Consider the following 16,422-nt stretch of genomic DNA (forward strand, 5'->3'; position numbering starts at 1 on the left):
GTTCCTCTGTGGAGATGGGAGAACCTTCCAGAAGGACAACCATCTCTGCAGAAGGACAACCATCTCTGCAGCACTCCACCAATCAGGCCTTTTATGGTAGAGTGGCCAGACGGAAGCCACTTCTCAGTAAAAGGCACATGACAGCCTGCTTGGAGTTTGCCAAAAGGCACCTAAAGACATGAGAAACAAGATTCTCTGGTCTGATGAAACCAAGATTGAACTCTTTGGCCTGAATGCCAAGTGCCATGTCTGGAGGAAACCTGGCACCATCCCTACGTGAAGCATAGTGGTGGCAGCATCATGCTGTGGGGATGTTTTTCAGTGGCAGGGACTGGGAGACTAGTCAGGATTGAGTGAAAGATGAACAGAGCAAAGTACAGAGAGATCCTTGAGTACTCAGGACCTCAGAATGGGGTGAAGGTTCACCTTCTAACAGGACAACAACCCTAAGCACACAGCAAAGACAACGCAGGAGTGGCTTCGGGACAAGTCTCAATGTCCTTGAGTGGCCCAGCCAGAACCCGGACTTGAACCTGATCGAACATCTCTAGAGGGACCTGAAAATAGCTATGCAGTGGCTATGCAATGCACCCCATCCAACCTGACAGAACTTGAGAGGATCTGGAGAGAATAGGAGAAACTCCCCAAATACAGGTGTGCCAAGCTTGTAGTGTCATACCCAAGAAGACTTAGCCTGTAATCTCTGCCAAAGGTGCTTTAACAAAGTAGAGTAAATGGACTGAATCCTTATGTAAATGTGATATTTCAGTTTTTTTGCAAAAATGTCTAAAAAACCGTTTTTACTTTGTCATTATGGGGTATTGTGTGTAGATTGATTAGGTGAAAAAACAATTGAATCCATATTAGAATAAGGCTGTAACGTAACAAAATGTGGAAAAAGTAAAGGGGTCTGAATACATTCCCGAATGCACTGTATACATCATTGGAGACAGCCCACCCTGTTCCAGCTCACCCTTCCAGTCTGATCTGGGAGGCCAAGTCAAAGCACTTTTACAGTGACTTTAACAACCACTCACGACCAGATGTCGCACTTCCAACATCTCAAACAAGATCGAACATCAACGTGTGTACAATTTCCCTACAGACATACATTGTTTTTATCTCAAGATTTCTCTATTCTTCCCACTCGTGCGGTTCTTTCTAAATGGTGTGTTCCCTTTTTATGGTGCTGTAGAACACTGTGTACCGATGAGTAGGTACAGCCAGACTGACATTTCTGCATGCCGTTTAAAGAGTGATGGTACGTACAGGTTCTCAACAAGCGATAACATTTGTTTTTCCAGCACAAAAAGACAACCATTACGTAGGCCGCCTTCCTGTTATCAAACTTAACAACCATGATGTACTGGCAATTACAGTCTAGGGTTCTCTGTACAGAGGTGAAGAGACAGTGTTAAACTAATGGGATATTGTGTCATTGATAGGTGGAGTGCTTTGTAAATGATCAAGCCTGTAGTCCAACACTCACTGAACAAAGCCTTGGTTTCAGTTTGAAATCAAGTTGAGACTTTCAGACATCCACCTCATGTTCACTTTCCATGTGAAATTCTGCATCTGGGGCAGTATTCTTGTCTCTGGCACTGTGCTTCTGTCAATTCTGAATGGAAACTTACAGTACCAGTCAAGTTTGGACACACTTACTCATTCAAGGGTTTTCCTTTATTTTTACTATCTACATTGTAGCATAATAGTGAAGACATCAAAACTATGAAATAACACATATGGAATCATGTCGTAACCAAAAAAGTATTAAACAAATCAAAATATATTTTAGATTCTTCAAAGTAAACACCCTTTGCCTTGACAGCTTTGCACTTGTCATTCTCATATTGAATGTAAGTACCCAGAAGAATTCTGTATTAAATGTGTTACTTCAACCACACTATGGCCTTGACTCCTCCCTCTCCAGCCAAGTCTATTTATCCAAAATTATAGGTTAACACAGTCAATAATATGTACTTGTAGACATAATCCAAACAGGCAAGTGTTGGCATGGGATCCGGGAAAAAAAGAGGTATGATATGGTTTAGGAGATAATCCTTCTTATCTATGGCAACTGTCTTTTTGAGCCAAGTGAACACTCAGTTCACAGCTGAGCATGTTCTGTGTGAGAAATTAGCTGAGGAAGTCAGGGAGGAGTCTATGGGAAGTATTTAAATTCCCTCACGTACAGTAAGCTCAGTCTAGAGCATGATGACTCAAGGCAAAAGTAACAGTTACTCATTGCTGTTCACTATAAAAACATTACTTTGTTTTCCAGAGTAACTATTTCGAAGAAATTTGTACAAATCATAGTTTTTTTTATTGAAAAGAAAAGCATTCCATTTCTTGAAAAAAAAATGATAAGAAAAACAAACAAGTCCAACATCTTCCAATTCATTTGTCATTGGGACGCAATTATATGAAAGGGCCACGGGTGAATTGATAGGCCGCAATGGAGGCAAGGATAGAGGCATGTGGGGATGGATGGAGAGCGATAATGGAGATGGGAGGGATGGCTGTTTGGTAGATGCTCTGTTTAGAATCTTCCAGAGCGTTCTCGGTCTCTGGAGCGCCTTCTCTCGCGGTCGCGTCCACCTCCACCTCCACCTCCCCTTCCTCTGTCCCTCGAGCGAGAACGACGTTCCCTGGAACGGGAGCGAGAATGATGCCCCCCTCTGGGGAAGAGGGGGAAAAAAGGAGCTAGTTAAACTCAAAATGAAAACTTTCCCCCTCAAACATACGTGAAAACAATCACGGCAGAAAGGTGCATTCCGGAGAACACTTGAAAGAAACATAAGTTTTATGATTAGCGTTGACTCTTAGAGCTTGAGCTTACCCCCTCTTCCTGCGGCGTCCATACAGCTCCCTCCTCAGCTCCCTAGAGATGGGCTTCAGGTGCATGAAGTTACAGAAGCCTCCTCGAGTGCACTCCCTGTAGAGAGAGCGAGAATTCAGTCAGTGCACTCCCTGCAGAGAGAGCGAGAATTCAGTCAGTGCACTCCCTGCAGAGAGAGCGAGAATTCAGTCAGTGCACTCCCTGCAGAGAGAGCGAGAATTCAGTCAGTGCACTCCCTGCAGAGAGAGCGAGAATTCAGTCAGTGCACTCCCTGCAGAGAGAGCGAGAATTCAGTCAGTGCACTCCCTGTAGAGAGAGCGAGAATTCAGTCAGTGCACTCCCTGCAGAGAGAGCGAGAATTCAGTCAGTGCACTCCCTGCAGAGAGAGCGAGAATTCAGTCAATGCACTCCCTGCAGAGAGAGCGAGAATTCAGTCAGAGCACTCCCTGCAGAGAGAGCGAGAATTCAGTCAGTGCACTCCCTGTAGAGAGAGCGAGAATTCAGTCAGTGCACTAACTGATACAATGCATTTCTTAATACAATGCATTTCTGTAGGTGTCACCATTAATGCAATGTTGAAGTGAAAATGGTGTGTGTGGTCCAGCGGTGGAGAACTGACCCCATCTCGTACTGGCGGCAGCAGGCTTCTCTGAAGTCGGTAACGGGAGAGAGCTCGGCGTGGATGGGCTGACCGTTGAACCAGCGGTTATTCAGATCCATCACTGCCTTCTCCGCGTCTTCTTCACGACGGAACTACACAGAGACCATCACCGAGTTAGTGTGTGTGCAAATGTAGGTTCTAATGAGGCTGAGAATGACAGTGTGATTGAATAAGAGGAAGAACGTGTTTTCGTCAAAAAATGTACACAAAACCCACCATTACACACACAGTCAGTGACACACCTTCACATATACATTTCCGACCAGATGGTCTCCCAGGTTATCGCACACGTTCATCTCCTCCACCTCTCCATACTTCTCCTCCATCTCTGTGAAGACCTCCTAAAGCAAGAGAAACCGAGGGAGAGAGAATGGGATTGACAGACAGAAGGGCGAATACAGACCGTTTTAAATGGATTTAAATTCAAAGTGCATTTCCCCACACATGCTCAAAAGACATTTCTATTCTATTTCAGTATTTAGTACAATGATTCCCACATGGGCTGTGTGGAGGGGGAAGAGAAGCAAGGTAGACCTGAATTGCATCATCCACACCATTCAAAATGGGCGTACTACCGCATCACTGACTAACCTCAAAGAACTCGTCATAGTGCTCCTGCATCTCCACATCACTGACAGCACCTAGTGGCCACAGGGGAGAAACTCACACATCAGGGACCAGTCAACGTGTTACAGTAGGTGACATCAGCATTGTGGTTTCATAAACTACATGCACAGGATAAATATTTCTAACGCCTAGGAGTCCGGACAACTATTACAAATGTATTCAAGCTAAAAGCACACAGTCCAGTACATATGAAATAAGGACGACAGCAAAGACAATACTGTCCGGAGGCAAAGGGTCAATGCGAAAAATACGCTCATTGTGCCTCTGTACACCAAGGACGACAGTAAGACTGGACATTTGACCTTTATGAGAGGACAGAGTCTTTTGAGACGAATTTTAGTTACATTCAGTGAGTGTTAAGTAGTAATGGTACGGTCTTGCATAGACAATACAGCCATCAATTGATGCTAAGGAATGGGACTCACTGGGGCCTAAACACAATGTCAGTCATACTCAACTCACCAAAATCACACCCCATGTGTCATATCACATTCTGTACAATAAAAACTAAAAATGTATCCTAAATTAGTTTGACCACCTGAGACTAGAGCAGGGTTAACCTCTAGAATATAATTAAGTGTTTTGTGTGTGAAGCTGTAGTTGAAACAATGATGAATAAAATGTTTTCCTAGAATACGTGTTAGGTTTTGAATAAATAGAAACATACTGTATGCATCAAAACACAATTTGGACTATTTCAGTTCCACTGACTACATGGCACCAGAACGGTAGTATACATGGTCTGTTTTACTGAACATTAGCACCCGTTGTATTACATGTATATTACAGCACTAAAGGGCAGAGAATGTATATCACTGATCATGTTAAAGGGATATATCTTAGCATGTCAGATAAAGAGGTCAGATGGCACCCCCAAAGGGAAGTGTGGGCAAATGAAGAGAAAGAGAAAATGATAACATTTTGTGCCACAGGTCCCTGTTAACAAGTGGGAAACTTACAGCGCAAACCATCGGCAGACTGGGCAGTGTTTTGAGGGTTACGGTAAATGTTCAAGAGGGCAATGGTCTGAAATACAAAATGTACATTTTTGAGATAGTTTCAGGCAGATCTCTAAAATGGTAGTTAAATAGGTGCATTTACTCCCATCCCCCTCCCTCAAAACTGTGTACTTGTGCCCCAACCCGGCCCAGAACAGGGTTGGAAGGGAAGACTGAAAGAGGTTAAGATGATCCATGGGACTGGTCCACGCTGAAAGAGATGGAGCTGGAAGAAGTGAAAGTCTCAGCATGACAATATTTGACTATGGAAAATTATGGTGGAAAATCCAATACAACCAAAAATTTAGCCTACCCAAACATTACATACCAGGTCATTGAGGCTTGAAATGACCTCGAGGACTTGCTCAATCATAGGTGATTGGATGCCAAGATGTTTCTATTACTAGTTATCATTTCTTCCTTTTAATACATTTTTAAAAGTAACTTTTTGCTAGTCATTCTGAGTTTCTCAGCTGAGAAACAGAACAGTTACACATGACAGCAACAAGACCACAAACCCACGACTTACCTTAGAGGAAGCGAGTGGCAATGAATCAGCTCTGCTAGCCGGGGCTCAACATCAGGGTACCATTTACACATTTACAGTATGGCTGATGACGTCTGAATCAGTCTAACATATAGGGGCGGCAGTGTTGCAAGAGCAGAAACTAAAATCCCAAACTGTTCTGTGTCGAGACAGTTACTCATGTAGATTTTTTTTGCTGTCTATAACCAGGTTCTTATCCAACTTTTTCATGCGAGTAGAAACATGTCGGATAAAAAAAAAGCCATGACAGGCCTGATGGAAACATTTTTCATTCAACTTTCCAAATGTCGACAAAACAAAATACGCTAGACAAGGTGAGATCTTTTTGAGTTGGTAAAATAAATGCGAGAAATGTTGGTGGAAACGCTTTTAAGTGCAAATATTGATATATGACATGTGTTCCTCCCACTATGACTCGTCGGCATGCAGTTTATTAGACTACAGAAGAAAGTTACGATGAACTTCACAGGGTGGTGAAAGTGCAAGGTGATGAGCTTGCCGCTCCTTTCCAATAAATATTGAGGGTCTTGTTCTGGTGACATGATTATCGATATTTGGCTGCCGTCTGACAAAAATAATCTTGCTCTTTTGTCCATAATAATAATAAATGTAATCATGTAGGCTATACACGCACTCTAGCCAATAGTGCGCAGATAGCGCTGCTAGAGAGAACGTGCCAATACCAGAGTGGGCACACTGGCGATAACCCACGTTCTCTTGTGAGAAAACCATCAGTAGAGTTGAAAATGCATTGGACTCCAATTAAACAGCAAACTGTTTTTTTTATGTTCACTCTCATCACGCACAGCCTTTTATCTGCAACAGAAACATTTCTCAAGGGGGAAAATGTGCACATCGTTTTATGCAGATTTTCAAATATTCCCATAAAATGTTGCCAATTGGATGGAAACCTAGCTATTCACAAACGCATGTTGGGCACTAGTGCAGGTGTATTGTCAGTCATCTCTGAAAGCACCTGAAAAATACCTAAAGTCTGTCATCTGTGCATTATAACTGTTAGTACCTGTTTTCTATGTGGAGATTTCCTGTGGATAATAACTTTAAAGATCCAATGTGAATTGTGGGGATCAAGGCATTATTTTTTTGAGTCCTTTTTAATGTCACTATCAGAGCATGTCATTCTACACCTAGGCTTAGACCTCTGAATGGCAACGGATTAAAAAAATATATTTCAAAAAAAAAGATTAGATTGGCGATATACTAAAGTGTTGAGGTAGTGTTGTGGTACCCCCTGCTACCAGTGCTGAGACAGACCCTCCGAAGCCCTGCAGGAAGCCAGTGGAGACGCAGACCTAAAATCTGAGGAGGGGGAGAGAGCTAGAATGACCTGGTGGGCTGAGAGGACTGGACCGGAGGCACTTACAGTGGGAGCCGTCTGCCGTCTGCGCACTGTTTTGGGGGTTACGGTAGATGTTTTGAATCACGATGGTCTGCAGAGGGAAAAATCAAAAAATGGTTTATAAAAATACAAAAACTAAACCCCCCCCCCAAAAATAGGCTAACTAAAACAGACTTTATTTTTAACCCACAGGTGGTGCTGAAGGTAGAGGACTGTTTGGCCCCTCTTGCTAAAATGTGAAAAGGTTTAATCAATAAAATAAGAAATCCCGATACCTAGAACCTATAGGAGGGGGGCGGACCAAATCCCGATACCTAGAACCTATAGGAGGGGGGCGGACCAAATCCCGATACCTAGAACCTATAGGAGGGGGGCGGACCAAATCCCGATACCTAGAACCTATAGGAGGGGGGCGGACCAAATCCCGATACCTAGAACCTATAGGAGGGGGGCGGACCAAATCCCGATACCTAGAACCTATAGGAGGGGGGCGGACCAAATCCCGATACCTAGAACCTATAGAAGGGGGTCAAACCAAATCCCGAGACCTAGAACCTATAGAGGGTGGGCAGACAAAATCCCTGGATGTAGAGGAACCTTGAGTCTGTAGGAGGGGTAAGGGCAAAATAAAGCAGGGGTCCGTGCTTGACCGGTGGACACGCTGGGGAGTTTGTGTCTTTTCTCTGTCCCATGCAGGCAAGGCGAGCTGTAGGGAAACCTAGAGGAAGCCTAGAGTATAGATGTGCTATGTTCTAATAATCTGTTCAGTGAGAGATATACATCTGACTTTGAGATGGGAACGGGCCACAGATAAATCCTACCACTTCAGACAACCCATTGCAGAGAGTAGGCCAACTGGTGGAAAAGTGCTAGCTATTGCAAAAGCTTGAGATTACTGTTGATAAAGAGGACTGAAATTATGTTCAGTGACTCAGTCATATTTAGTCAAACGCAGTCACAATATGTATTAATAGGAGGGAACGACGTAGGGGTGTGAAAGTTTAAACCAAATGTCCAATAAAAATTGCAGTGTAGTTATCACAAAACATTTTCCATTGTATCGCCTAATGACATGGGGAACGTTGCGCAATTTAAATAAAACTAGAGAGAAAGAGGCAAACTTGAGTCGATTTTGGTGAATTTGGCGTGCAAGAGATTACCAAGACATATGTGTGTTTAGTCTTCGGTCTGTTGTGTATAGAATACCCTAGCCTATTCATTGATGATAGGCCCTGCTTTACTGAAGTTGCGAGACATTGCAAGCCAAGAAATTGCGAGATACAGCATTCGATTGCCAATAGATAAGCCTAGTGCACTGTTCTGACTTGTCTGCCTGGTGTCCGACCTGCCTATACGGTACCCCTCTCCTCTCTCTCCACCTAGCAGTTAAGAACATTGGGCCAGTATCTGAAAGGTCACTGGTTTGTATTCCTGAGCAGATTAGGTAAAAATAAAAAATGTTGATGTGCCCGTGTACAGGCCACTTAACCCTAATTGCTCCAGTAAGTCGCTCTGTATCAGTGCGTCTGCTAAATGACCAAAATGAAAATGTTTGTGTTGTTGAATGTGCATCAAAAAAAAGAAAAGTCTCATCTGTTCCAAAAATACTGAATCTTAAAAGAGTTGATTCTGCTTGACACTCAGAAATAGGCGTTCACATGCAAGGAAACAAGGAATCAATTATTTGAGTCAACTGTCCACTACTACACCATCATTGTTAATAGTTGGGGATACCAAGTGGGGTTGCACAACTGAATGGATTCAACCAAAATGTGCCGTCCAAATTTAACCCCGAGGTAGTAGAGGTGCCATGCTTAACCATCTTAAAGGAACGCACCGTGAGACCCAAACAGTTGCTGGCAGCAGCAAAGCTGCATTGTGAATTCACATGGAATCTTCAGATTTTTTGTTGTTGTTGTTTTAGGGGCGGCAGTGTAGACTAGTGGTTAGAGCATTGGACAAGTAACCGAAAGGTTGCAAGTTCAAATCCCCGAGCTGACAAGGTACAATATGTCGTTCTGCCCCTGAACAGGCAGTTAACCCACTGTTCCTAGGCCGTCATTGTTCTTAACTGACTTGCCTAGTAAAATAAAGGTAAAAAAAAAAAAGCATCCCTACAACGAGGGACATCAGGTGCATGACTATGTCAATAATCCAGCCAAATGGTTTGAGCTCTGTCCAAAAAACTAAGAAGGATTGCCAACAACCTGGAGAGAATAGTGAAACAGTCTAGGGTAGGGTCAGATCTAACAGAGGCTGGCCAGAGTAATTTGCAGTCTGTTCAAGCAGGCAACTTTCTGCATGGAATCTCTTGCAAAAGACATGGCCAGCAATTTCAATGGAGATGCAGAGGGCATGTCACCTTTCATCCAATGTTATGTGTAGAGAAAGATTTGTTTCTGAATTATACTCCACTACATACACTTGTGTGGATAGTGATGCTAACATTTTTAATTTGGCTCTATATTCCAGCATGTTGGATTTGAAATGTTTCATATGAGGTGACAGTATAGAATCACCTTTTATTTGAGGGTATTTTTATACACATCGGCTTTACTGTTTAGAAATGAAAGCTCTTTATAGATCTAGTCCCCCCCATTTGAAGACGTACCAAATGTCACCGTATTAAAGTAGTCAAAAGTTTAGTATTTGGTCGGTATTCCTTGCACACAATGACATCAAGCTTGTGAATTGTTGGATGCAGTGTTGCCAACTTATCGAGTATTCAGACCCCTCTAGTGACATATTTTCAAGAAAGCGACTAGCGACAAATTTAGCACATATTTCTGGTGTTATTGGAGACTTTGAGACTTAGTGCTTGCGTATCGTTCTTACTCTTCTCAAAAAGCAGAGGGTGCTGCCGTGGGGCCCACCCCTGTCCAAAGCACTCACAGGCGGTCCTAGTGCTGCAGTCAGAGCAGGAGATGTTCACCCCTCCTCGTCCACACCGCAAATGAATCGCGCATGTGGGAAGCCGCTGCTGGCTGATCCCGCCCTGGCTTACATTAAAATAAAATAAAAACTGAATTAGGGCAAGACTAGTTACCATAATGCTTTCACATTGCCATTGACAGTTTTTTCTATTGTCTCTTTTTGGTCCATTTAGATTGTTAATGTAGATTATATACATTTTTTTTTTTTAAATGTTATGGTTAAAAATGTTCATGTTTTTACTGTGACTTGTTGTAGGCTCTTAAGTGGACCATTAGATTAAAAACCAAACAAAATTAAGAAAACTTAAGCTAAAAACCAAAAATGTTTAATAAAAAAACTAAGTAACTCCACCAGTCTCTCTCTTTTGGGTCACTTTTGCCAGTCCCAAGCCCAGATAAAGGAGGGTTGAAATTGTGCCATATATATATATAGATATATGAAAAAAAAGAATTGACAGAAGAAATTTAATTTGTAGTTGTAAACACATTTAGGGTGTTTTTACTCACTTTTTGTCTCTCCCACGACGTTATTCCTCTATCCTACAGCGTCCAGCACAATTACATGCACATGGCCAATTATGAAAATTAGGCGATGACGTCATTTGGTGACTTTTAGGACAGCCAATAGCTACTTTCCTTACTGAAGAGTTGGCAACACTGGTTGGATGCATTTTTTGGTTGCGTTTCAGATGATATTGTGTCCAACGGGAAGTGAATGATGAATATTGTATGTATTGTCATTTTGGAGTCACTTATAGTAAGTAAAAATAGATGTTAACACCTCAACATGAATGTGAATGCTACCACAATTACAGATAATCATGAATTAAATTGTGAATGGTGATGAGTGAGAAAGTTAGAGGGACAAAGATCATACCTCCCAAACAATGCTGATCTACCCAATTATTGGTAATGGTGAGAGGTTAGCATGCTTTGTTGTAGCCTCCAACTTTCTCACTCGTCATAGTTCATGATTTTTCTTCATCGTGGCATTATCAAGATTATTTACTCAATGTTTCTGAACACTTCTAAATCACTTAGAATGATAAATTACTCCAGTCATCATTCAGTTCATATTGGGAAAAACAACCCCAAACAATCTGCAAATGCATCCAGAGTTTGTAAAGTCACAAGCTTGATGTAGCTAGACATTGTGTGCTAGGAATACGGGAACCATATACTGAACTTTTGACTACTTTGGTACACTAAGTGAAATGCCACCAAACACTTACGTCATCTTCAAATGGGGGGGGGTCAGATATGTATGAAAATTCCCTCAACATCCAAAATGCTAGAGTAGAGACAAATGTACAGAAACAGAAAACTGGGAGTGTAAGAGAGCAACTCATGGGACCCCCGGGTGAATCTAGCTCTCAAGTCAAGCTCTCCAGCTCTTTAGATATTTAAAATGTGACCGAGTGAAAGGGATGGAGGAGAGGATGACCTAGAGTCAGAGCAGATATTTCCCTAAAAATGAGGGTTGTGACAATGCCAGTATCGCAATATGTTATCCTTGGCAAAAAATGAAAACAAAAGCAGACCAACCTCTTTGGTCCTTTAAAAACCTGCTGTATGTAAAATATGGTGTGCTATAGCTTGGGGGAAATGTTTTGTGTGACTCTGGATGACACCATAATGATGTTAGTTTCCAACCTTAGGGCTGTTTTCCTGAAGAAGTTAAAATCAGCTTTGTTTCCTTGCCACGACACTAGCGAGTATCGCAATACTGGTATCATCCTGGCCCTACTAAGATTAGGAATTATTTGTCCTATTGGCATTAGAAACCGTACCTGTTAATTTATGATGGACTAGCTAGAGAAAAACGGTAAAGCAGGGAGACACTGTCATTTGAGATGTTTTTGTCTCTTATACTGAGACGCAGAATGCAAGAAATGCTTTGGATATTCGGAGAGGTCGCTGAACAGGCTTGGACCACCAAAAATGGAGGAAGTGTGTATATCGCTGTGCTTGTGTCAGTAGTATAGCTGCATAAAACACACTTCCTGTTTCATATATTTAGGAGACTAACTTGAACAGTATTTAGTGATCTACATTCAAACTCATAACTTTCATCTTTTAGTAGTGTTATTATTCAAGAGGATTATTGACAATCCCATCTGTTTTCATCAAAGGTAATCAGCTGATGCACAATCAAGCCCACATTCACAAGCACACATCCATCTCTCTGCTAGAATGAATCAAAAGATGTTAATGGTGGGAGAAAGGGTTATTCACACAACATTGAATAACACTCCAATTCAATGTTAATCAATTCCACTATTTTGTTTCACTATCTGGAAAACCAGTGCTGATAAACCTTTCCAATCTCTGATTAGAAGAACAATGTAAACAAAACATCAATCACTGGATCAAAGATAAACCAAAGATAATGGCCATTTTAATAATCTTGGTTAAACCAGAACTAAAATCTCACATAATTTGGTCATGCAGCATAGTTCCACGAGAGGTTACCATTTGTCAAACCAGCCTAGAGCATGACAACCACTTCATCTTGGCAGGAGAAGTTTAATACATGCTATTCCATTTCATGCAGCACATCTGGTAGAAGCAAATATTTTAAACAAGTTTGCTTTACTGAATTGACTTACCTGGCTGAAAGTTGGTTTATTATGTAATCTGGAGCATCGGTCACCATGGCGGCAGGCACCAATTTTAAAGTAGAAAGAACAGTTCACCCTGAAGGACAAAAAATAGCTAGCTAAACAGTCCTGAAATGCATAACCTAGCTAGGTACATAAGTTCACACTCATGTACCCAGATGCAAAATAAATTAAATGTGCAACTTTCCATTAAGTGATCAAGTTTGGAAAACAGCAGCATGTTCAAAGTCAAATTGCATTGGATTTATCAAAGTCACATTAGCTAGCTAGAGCAGATAGTATAACTAGGACCGAGGTAAAGTTGGTTTTATATGCACACATTCGGACATTGACAATCAGACATTTGCCAAACGCCATTTAAAAATCAATAACTAATAAATTGATCGTCACAGAAACATAAAACTAGATATGGTTTATTCTATAAATGTCTAGCATACTTTTAAAACCTTTGTTTTGAGGAAAAATTCCAGTTTTGATTTGATAGAAATACATATCTATAAAATGCCATTTAAAGCAACATAAATCAATGTTTTCAATGATGACAGAATCAAACTAGGTATGATTTACATTATAAATGTCTAGTATACTTTTACAACCTTTGCTTTGAGAAGAAATTCCAGTTTTGATTTTATAGAAATACATAAAATGCCATTTAAAGCGGTATAAATCAATAACTAATTCACCATTTGTCACAGAAACATCAAACTAGGTATGATTTATTCTATAAAATGTCCCGCATACATTTACAAACTTGGCTTTGAGTAGAAATTGCGGTTTTGATTTGATAGACATACAAAAATGAAGAAATCAATAACTAATTCAGTGATTGTCTCAGTAAGAAAAAAAATCACTTGCAATAACTTTAAATGTTAATTTCAAGTGCCATTTGTTCTATATGAAGTTAGACAATGTTCACATAAAGTTGTACAATGTTTACAATCTTAAAGTGTATGCCAAATCAATGTCTGCATTTTTAGTGCAACAGTTCCACATTTTAAAGTAGTTACAAGGCACAACAGTCCTTTATGTGTCTAATTTAAACAGCAAAGAGCTCCCATCCAATCATTATCTATTTTGGTTTTGTTGAAGTCCTTTGTCATCCCTAGACAAGCTGAATGGTACCATCTCTGGCACACAGCATTATATCTGCAGTATTATAAACATAAAACAGGGTTATCTTTATTTACATGTAAATTACAGTTCTGGAATACCCAAATTCTGTTACATGCTTTTGTAATAAGGAACATTTTCAAATTGAATTGGATTTTTGTTCAATTGCTAAATTGACATGCATTTGACCACCTTGACAATGCACTTTTACTTTCTTCTCCAACACTGTGTTTTTGTATTATTTAAACCAAATTGAGCATGTTTCATCATTTATTTGAAAGGTTGTGGATCAAATCCCTGAGCTGACAAGGTAAAAATCTATCCTCCTGCCCCCGAATAAGGTAGTTAACCCACTGTTCCCCAGTAGGCCATCATTGTAAATAAGAATTTGTTCTTAACTGACTTGCCTAGTAAAATAAAGGTCAATTTTTAAAAAAGGTCAAAAATAATGTCAGTCTTTGAAATCCAAATCAGATTAAATCATGACTTGTGACAGATAGGTGTGTACCTATTAAAGTGAATAACCATCATAGTATGCATCTAGTGTCTCTCATAGTAGAACAATAAAATAAGAGTAATGATCTTAGAACAGAGAAATAATACAAGGATAACCCTGATAGATGTTATGCATTTCTATCCAAACTGGAAATGCAAAGGTTGTAAAAGTATACTGGACATTCATAGAATAAATCATACATAGTTTGAATGTCATAGTCAGTGAAAATGTTATTGATTTATATAGCTTTAAAATGGCATTTTATAGATGTTAAGCATTTCTATCAAGTCAAAACTGGAATTTTTCCTCAAAACAAAGGTTGTAAAAGTATGCTAGACGTTTATAGAATAAATCATACATAGTTTGATGACTGTGACAAATGGGTTAATGATTTATACAGCTTAAAAAAGGCATTTTAAATATTGTATGCATTTCCATCAAAACTGGATTTTTTATTCAAAACAGAAGTTTGTGAAAGTATACTAGAGATTAATAGAATAAAGTATATCTATTTTTTAGATGACAATTCGTTTTTAACCATTTTAAATGGCTTTTGGCTCCTGTCTGCTGAATGTCCGAATGTGTGAATATAAAACCAACTTTACCTTGGTATAACTAGGGCCCATATCAACTAACGTTAATAAATTGTGAACGGCCTAGTTACCTTATTGTCTCAATTTATTTAACTTGGATACACAACATGGGCATCAGTGGAGGAATTTGGGACTTGGAGCTAGCGAACTAGTTATCGTTAGCTAGTTACTGAATGTATAGCCACAGATTAAATAAATAATTGGTACAGCTAGCCTAGCTGGCTAATTTGGCAAATAGAGAAAGTTGCCCAGGTCTCACACGAAATAATGCCCCAAGACAAGCCTAAATTGTCTTAACAGGTTAACTAGCTAACTTCAGTAATATAGCTAATGCACATTTTAGAGAGGTGGGACTGACAAACTGCTCAGCGCGCACACACACACACACACACACACACACACACACACACACACACACACACACACACACACACACACACACACACACACACAAACAAAGATCCCTTATCCATCTATGCACATTATTGAGCTATAAAAGAACGAACGGTCTGTGCATACCTTCAAACAACATATTACCCCATGCTAATGTTAGCTAGCTACACTAGACGCTAACACATTGACGTTTCACAACTTCTAATGCTGCATGATATATCATAGGTAAGTAGCCACGACAGCCAAATGCAATGCAATGCGAAAGTTATCGTAGGCCGAAATCGTATGATTGTTTGACCAAATAAGCAAGCCTATAAGAACATTTTACTCACTTATCTTTCTCTGTACCGAAAATGGACGCCAGGTATTCCGCCATTTTCGATTATGTCGACTAAACCAAAGAGTGTAAAATGTGGACCACCGACAGAAAGGGTAACCCAGACACGTCAAATGGGCTATAAAGCTGAAGCATCCGTTTAGAGCGTTTTCTCACCCCCAAATATGGTAGTGAGAGGAAGTCCAGTAGCGGGTAGTGGATGGAACAAGGCCAATATTCTGCCAATTTCCTCATAAATTAAACATCTGATCTCAATACATTTGTCTGTTCCCAAAACTATAATATACTACGAACACAGTGCAAGTTTTATGGACTTGAAGCTTCGCCAAAGTTTTTATTTTATTTTTTAAATTGCGTTGTCTAGGATTGCAAAGTCGAATGGAGTTTGTGCACATCCGCGCTTTTTTTTCATAACGGCAACATGCAAATATATGCTACAGGGCGCCAATAGGATCTCGCTAGTTCGTACTTGGCTTTGCCCAACTCCTTGCTTGTTCTGCAAACACTACACCCTGTACCAAACACTGACAGTTTACAACGTACATCAATCAAATGTATTTATAAAGCCCTTTTTACATCAGCCGATGTCACAAAGTGCTGTACAGAAACCCAGCCTAAAACCCCAAACAGCAAGCAATGCATCAATCAATCATGAATATTTTTGATGAACTTAAATTAGGTATCAAAAGCTTTAATAAATCTAGATGCTGTTCTTCCACTAACCTCATTGCAACTCCCCTCCAAGTCTCCGACCACTACCTTGTATCCTTTTCCCTCTCGCTCTCATCCAACACTTCCCACACTGCCCCTACTCGGATGGTATCGCGCCGTCCCAACCTTCGCTCTCTCTCCCCCGCTACTCTCTCCTCTTCCATCCTATCATCTCTTCCCTCTGCTCATACCTTCT

At 40.5% G+C, this 16,422-nt stretch overlaps 1 protein-coding gene across 3 annotated transcripts; it reads right to left on the reverse strand.

Annotated features, from left to right (window-relative positions):
- Positions 1-2,300: 2,300 nt before the first annotated feature.
- On the reverse strand, positions 2,301-15,618 carry LOC135547396 (splicing factor U2AF 35 kDa subunit). 3 transcript variants are annotated; one of them, XM_064976400.1, is made up of 8 exons: positions 15,511-15,618; positions 12,575-12,662; positions 5,087-5,153; positions 4,092-4,141; positions 3,743-3,841; positions 3,459-3,592; positions 2,840-2,935; positions 2,301-2,678 (listed from the first exon to the last, which is right to left on the reverse strand). In XM_064976400.1, exons 1-8 carry the CDS (start codon positions 15,552-15,554, stop codon positions 2,540-2,542), a joined length of 717 nt encoding a protein of 238 aa, XP_064832472.1. In that variant the 5' UTR covers positions 15,555-15,618; the 3' UTR covers positions 2,301-2,539. The 3 variants fall into 3 exon arrangements, with proteins under 3 accessions (XP_064832472.1, XP_064832473.1, XP_064832474.1); XM_064976401.1 differs by lacking the exon at positions 5,087-5,153 and adding an exon at positions 7,057-7,123; XM_064976402.1 differs by lacking the exons at positions 12,575-12,662; positions 15,511-15,618 and adding an exon at positions 7,057-7,093.
- Between the last annotated feature and the right edge of the window lie 804 nt (positions 15,619-16,422).

This window comes from Oncorhynchus masou, chromosome 10, assembly GCF_036934945.1.
Source record: "Oncorhynchus masou masou isolate Uvic2021 chromosome 10, UVic_Omas_1.1, whole genome shotgun sequence".
Classification (NCBI taxonomy): domain Eukaryota; kingdom Metazoa; phylum Chordata; class Actinopteri; order Salmoniformes; family Salmonidae; genus Oncorhynchus; species Oncorhynchus masou.